The sequence below is a fragment of the Labeo rohita genome, unplaced genomic scaffold, assembly GCF_022985175.1.
Source record: "Labeo rohita strain BAU-BD-2019 unplaced genomic scaffold, IGBB_LRoh.1.0 scaffold_852, whole genome shotgun sequence".
Lineage (NCBI taxonomy): Eukaryota > Metazoa > Chordata > Actinopteri > Cypriniformes > Cyprinidae > Labeo > Labeo rohita.
Window position 1 is genome coordinate 13,084 of NW_026129802.1, and position 6,611 is coordinate 19,694.

At 34.9% G+C, this 6,611-nt stretch overlaps 1 protein-coding gene across 1 annotated transcript; it reads left to right on the top strand.

The window, feature by feature from the left end:
• The first annotated feature begins 581 nt into the window (after window positions 1-581).
• On the top strand, window positions 582-2,325 carry LOC127162190 (prostate stem cell antigen). Its single transcript, XM_051104966.1, has 5 exons — window positions 582-630; window positions 714-818; window positions 1,062-1,193; window positions 1,434-1,544; window positions 1,658-2,325. Exons 1-5 carry the CDS (start codon window positions 582-584, stop codon window positions 1,846-1,848), a joined length of 588 nt encoding a protein of 195 aa, XP_050960923.1. The 3' UTR covers window positions 1,849-2,325.
• Window positions 2,326-6,611: the final 4,286 nt, after the last annotated feature.

The window sequence follows — 6,611 nt, forward strand, 5'->3', positions numbered from 1 at the left end:
ATAGCTTAAAGCTTAATTGAGTATCAATGGCTTCTAGCAGTTTACATTAAACATAGTTCAAACAGACATGGACTTTTAGTCAATGAAAGTCTATGGGACTTTTTATGATTTTTAATATTAATTTTTAAGAAAACCGTAACTCAAACCAGTCTGAAAAGATATAGCACACTAAGTCAGAACAGTATGAAGATCTGACCCGAGTTTGGAGTATGTAGCTTGAATGGTCTAGGAGGAGTTAGTGTCCAAAAAATTTGCGGTCAGAAAAAGAAGAAGAAGAAGAAGAAGAAGAAGAAGAAGAAGTTTAAATATGATTTCAGTAAGTTGGCTTTCCCAAGCCAACTTAATTACTGTAAATTAAAAACTCCTACTTGAAAAAACAAAACTAAAAACTAAACAAGTTTGACCTGTATGAACAACACTGAACCCCTTTTGTCTTTCAGCGTATGGAACGCAGATATAACTCACACAGGTTTAGAATGACGTAACTGTGAGGAAATGAGACAATGATCACTCCCACCCCCACTTCTGATGAGCTATAAAAATGCAACAGGCACATTATCTCATTCACCATCTGATCAAAAATGGATCTGCAAATCTCAGTTTTTCTTCTGTTCGTTCTTTTCACTGCAGGTACAGAATAGAAAAAGTTTTTGTAATGTTACTAGGTACAAATTGCATGTCTCTCTCTGACTGTCTTTTTTTCATTACTAAAGGACACTCTCTTAGCTGTTATAACTGCGCAAGTGTGTTGGGTTTTTGTACCCAGACGACTACGTGTTCAAGTGTATTTACCAACTGCTTCAGTGCAACATTAACACGTAAGAACTTCTTTTCTGGACAGAATTTATAATCGCACACATAGAATGTTCTATATAGATTACTGAAATCATTATGGTAAGTTAGCATTATGATCTTACACCTTTGGACCTCAATCCTAGTTCTCTAATAAATATTAGAGATCATTTAATATTGCAAAGTTTGTACTTTTGATACACCTGTTGAGATATTTATAAATATATTTTTTCATCAAAATAATCCTGTATCACATATGTGCTTTTTAGTCAACAGTTCTACAGTGAAGCTTAAAAGTTGTGCTCCATCTGCCTGCCCAAGTGGAACCATCAACTATGGCATTGGAAAAGGCTCTTCTCTGTGCTGTAACACAGATCTCTGTAACTCCCAAGATGCTCCAGGTATTGTACTTCATTTTCTTAGTGCAGTTTATAAACCATTTAACAAGGGGAAAAAAGTAGGATAGAACTTTATTTTCTATCAAGAATGTGGCGTCAGCAGAAAAGAAATGCTGATTTACAGGCAGAGCCTGCGCAAAAGTTCGGGAAGACAAAATGTTTTTCTTTTGTACAAGGAGCACCTACAATGCTGTGTAAGACCAGGACTGTGTAAAGAAAGCAAATCTACTTTCCCTCCTGCAGATTCCAGCACTAACACTCCCAATGGAAAGTCATGTTACTATTGTGATGGACAGAGCTGCTCAAAAACAGTGAGCTGTTCAGGGACTGAAGACCGCTGCTTTAATGCAACAGGTGAGAATCTGGAAAAGAAAGAGGGTTCATTATCTTTCTCTTGATACAGATCGTGTAAACCAGTGGCCAATTTGACTGACTCTACCTGTTTTCTTCTTCAATCTTTTCATCAGTGTCTACTGGAGCCCAGTCACAGGTTTTAAAAGGCTGTGTCTCTAAATCTTTTTGTAATGCCACGACATTGATTTCATATGTACAAAGTGCCTCATGTTGTGAGGGGAACCTGTGTAACAATGCTAAGAGTGTCACTCAGAGCTTCCTGTTCCTCTGCTGTTCTCTGCTCTCCTTCATCCTGCTACACTGAATCCAGAAGCTCTTCAGATTCTACAGCTGCAGCAAAGACACAATATTATGTGTTCTACAAACAAAGATTGTTTTACCTCTGTACTGTCTTGACTTGGTGTGAAGAATCTAAAAAGATGGTGAAGGTGAAGGTGAAGAGGGGCTACTGGTGCACAATGTCTTGTCCATGCATCGCCTTTCTCATTGCGCTATGGGGGTCCTTTGGTCTTTCTTGTGGGTGCTGAAGCAGCTGTGCCCGCCCTTCCCTAGCGCCGCCCATGTTTATTACGATTATTAAAAAATATGTATTTCTGCATCTATTTCTGTGGTGTGCACCGGCATACCCTGGCACACCCGTGGCTAATACGCAGAGTCGGATGTTTTTGGCACATTAAATCTGACAATTAATGTGGCACATCCAGTTTTTTTTTGATGCACACCCAGAGTCTCTTTTCTGGCTACGCTACTGCTCTACACACATATATTTTTACTATTTAAAATAAAACTACAGATATAATCAACAGTCTACACTCTGTATTTCCTATATTGCTAAATAAAAATTCAATCAGTCACAATGAATCAGTCATTTATGTAATTAAATTGTATCAATACGGTATTTGCATGGTGATAAAAGTTGATGTAGCAGCCTTTGTTATATTCTTCCACTTTCTTTCACACAAATTATGTTGCTCTGTTAAAGACAATAAAAAAATGACATCACAATTTCCCTAAGAGGATTTTTGCACCATAGTAAAAATACACGTCCAAAAACATGTGAATGCCTGAAAACCACACCTACAGATGCCTGTTGAATGTTTTTTGCATGAGCAGTGCCTTAGAAACTTTATTTAGCATTCATGTGAACCGTATGTTCAGATTCATCAGTCAGAATTTGTTCATTCTAACTGAAAAAGTGTCCATTTAAATGTGGCTTTATATTCTTGTCATTATACTTGAATTACTGAAATAGCCAAAAATATTAAAAGGGCGTGTCCACATACTTTTAGAAGCGAGCTTCTCAAAATCACCTAAATGATGTTTTGCTAAAACCCTTTTGACTGTCTAAAACAACCGAGTCAATAATCAAGAGTTTTATGCTTTAATTTTGGATGTTTTTTTGTTTATTTTACTTTTTACATATCAGTTAAATCAAAGTAATAAAGTAACGAAGGCGCCTACAGTACAGTCTAGAATTAACGTGAAAGCTTTTGGAAGATTTTCCAAAACAATGTCGGTGCCAATAGACTGTAAGTGAATGTCTATTTGTTCTTTGGTCTAGTGTTACATTTGTTCACAGGTGCCAGTAAGAACAAAAAAGTTTGCATGAAAAAATACGTTTCTGTATTAAAATGCTTCCACAGTATCAAACACCCAGCGATTCTTAGATCACACTGTTGTTAAAGGATAAGTCCACTTCCAGAACAAAAAATTACAGATAATGTATTCACCCCCTTGTCATCCAAGATGTTCATGTCTTTCTTTCTTCAGTTGTAAAGAAATTTTATTTTTTAAGGAAAACATTTCAGCATTTTTCTCCATATAATGGACTGCTATGGTGACCAGAGTTTGAACTTCCAAAATGCAGTTTAAATGCGGCTTCAAACGATCCCAAATGCGGTTGTAAACGATCCCAGCCGAGGAAGAAGGGTCTTAAGCTAGCGAAACGATCAGTTATTTTCATTTAAAAAAATACTATTTAGATATTTTTTAATCTTAAACGCTTGTCTTGTCTTGCTCTGCCTGAACTCTGTGTATTCTGATTCAAACTCCAATCGTATTTTCTCCCTCAACTTCAAAAATTTTTAATATAATCCTACATCGCTACAGAAGTACCGACACAGTTTTTGGAAACTGAACATGCAAAGAAGATCAAACACCCTTAACAATAAAGGTAAAACAGCCATATAGGACGATTTTGAAGTTGAGGGAGAACATGTGATGGGAGTTTTTCGACACACCCCAACTGTCATGAACGGGGAAAAAAAACAGGCAGAGAAAGCCTGAAGCCTGATGCAGATGAAAAAACGATTTCTTTACAACTGAAGAAAGAAAGACATGAACATCTTGGATGACAAGGGAGTGAGTACATTATCTGTAAATCTTTGTTCTGGAAGCGAACTTCTCCTTTAATCTACAACCTTTTAATGTTTAACAGAGTATTTTATCATTTAATGTGTTCGGCTGAAGCCTTTTAAGGAAAATTACTCTTTATCTGGTTTCTCAATAACATTCCATGATAACATGTACCTTCAGTATTGTTTTGTATAACTGAAAGCTAACAGTCAAATACAAGATCTCTGCTGAAAACAAAACAAGTCTGACCTGCATGATTTTTCTTGTTCAGGCTGGTTTTAAATAATTAGTGGTTTGATGCTGGTCTAGCTGGTTAATCAGCACATTTTTTTCAGGTTTGCAGAACTGTATATAGAGGCACGTATTTTCAATGAGCCATTTCCAAAGTTGCATACTACTGTGGTGATTATAATAATCTTAAGGTGCCAAATCTGTCAGTTAAAAATGTTAATTGTTAAAATGTTAAAATGTTTAATCAAATTAATTACATGATGTTTCAATTAATTAATGTAAATAGCATTAATTATATGTAAATAGGGGAAGGGGGGGATGAACTATCCCTTTTTCTTTTCTTTATTATTATTATTATTATTATTATTATCATCTTAATAAAATGATACTCTAAGTGAGAAACTAAATCTGCCAGCAGGTGGCGATAAATGTCTTTATTAGTCATCCGTTCATTGTTGCTCAGAGACGCGCAGAAATTCAGCTATGGCTTCAAAGGTAATATGTTCTCTGCAAAACTGAGCAAAAACACATAATATTGTGTTTAAAATATAACACAATATCAACCTCTTATTTACTGAACTGTTGTATAAAATCACCTTTAAGCTCATGATAGATCGGGACAAAATCAGCACTTGTGTCATAAGATTACATATATTATGTATTACATATACACAATTTATAACATAAATTAATTAGGTTAAATACAGTCTACATAAAATTAACATGCTGAAATGAATTACATTGACTGAATATTTATTCAGCTAACACTTGACAGGGACTGGAAAAGGATGTTCCACTAAATCCATCATTGATGGCAGATCAAAAGAGATGCCAGATGTTCTGGGCCTTTGCTATAGCTGAAGAAAAGATGCTGTAACATGTAAATAAATATTTTACAAATTGCAATTAGCTTACTAGACAAAACATTTTTTATGCTAAAGAAATTGCAATAGTAATAACACTTTTTGGCAACTTTTTATTTTTGGAACCGTAACCGTTATTTAGCCTAATAAAGCATTCAACTGCATTTAGCATTAATCATAAGCAGGTGGCAGCAGATGAGCTTTTGTGCTAAAATATTGTTAAAAATCTTGAGAACAAGGATAAATGATGCGCATTTTGCGCATATTACGTCAGACGCTGATGGATTCTGAGGTTGAATGGTCCGGCCGGTTTGAATAGCTCTAATGATAATACTGTACAACTACTGCTGCACAGAGATGTTAATATTGCGTGAAGGCAGACACCTTTGGTATTTTCTGAAAAATACCATTGTATTTGAAGGATATAATTTAAAGGAAACTATAAAAATACACGTTTTATTTTGTAAATATTTTGTCAGTGGCGCACCGAGTCTGACAACTGCATTTTCACAGCATATGTTTACTTTATCAGAAATACGGCATACATTTTATGTAAAACAATTAAAATAGCCACAATACTATTTGGCCAGTGGAAAAGAATGAATCAACTGTTTTTGTTAAGTTATACAAAGTATTATACAATTTAGTTTTTAAGGATATTTTGAAATATTTATTCTAAAATATAACAAGGATACTGGAAGATTTTAGCAATGTAATATCTATGGCACAAATAGCATTTATAGTCTGTATCACATATTTTCCTACCTAACATGTCACGTGGATGGAAATAATGTGCAGATGAGGTTATGCATAATAAAACAAGGTGTTGTAAGCTCCATATATGGTGATTTTGGGGAGGAGACTGAGTGGAGGTGCATGTACGCATATTCTTCGCCTGACTGGAGATGTTTTGTTTTTGTTTTTTTTGTTTATTTAAACGACTGACGGTTGTTGCTAAAGGGGATACAGCTCAGACCGGAAACAATGAAATTAATTTTTCTACCTATTAGATTGCATTTTAGTCTACACCTACCCCAACCCTAAACCCTAAACTAAAGCCTTTACTATAATACAAAAACAGTATTATTGTTGCAGTGTGACAAAAATAATGTTAGATTAATGTGCGCATGCCCAGTAGACAAAGCTGTATCCCTTCTAGCCTTTACCCTGACTGGGATTTATAGGTGCACCTAAAAAAATTAGAATATCATGAAAAAGTTCTTTTTTTTTTAATTGTAACTTATTTAAAAAAAAAAAATTAACTTTCATAGATTCATTACATGTAAACTAAAACATTTGAATACGTTTTTTTTGGGGGGGGTTTCATTTTGATGATTAGAGCTTACAGCTCATGAAAGTAAAAAAATCCAGTATCTTAAAATATTAGAATATTTACATTTGAGTTTCATTAAATTACCATCCCTACAGTATAAATTCTAGGTATCTCTTGTTCTTTGAAACCACACTAATGGAAAGACTGCTGACTTGGCAATGGTCCAAACAAACACTGGCACCCTCCACAAAGAGAGTAAGTCACAGAAGGTCTACTGAATGGGGTGGCTGTTTACAGAGTGTTGTATCAAAGCATATTAAATGCAAAGTTGACTGGAAGGAAGAA

What these genes read in the sequence shown, in the direction of transcription:
- LOC127162190 (XM_051104966.1), top strand. Translation starts at nt 582, where the DNA reads ATGGATCTGCAAATCTCAGTTTTTCTTCTGTTCGTTCTTTTCACTGCA. An exon ending in GTTCGTTCTTTTCACTGCAG is followed by an intron (nt 631 to 713) that starts GTACAGAATAGA and finishes TCATTACTAAAG; the next exon opens with GACACTCTCTTAGCTGTTAT. An exon ending in TAACTCCCAAGATGCTCCAG is followed by an intron (nt 1,194 to 1,433) that starts GTATTGTACTTC and finishes TCCCTCCTGCAG; the next exon opens with ATTCCAGCACTAACACTCCC.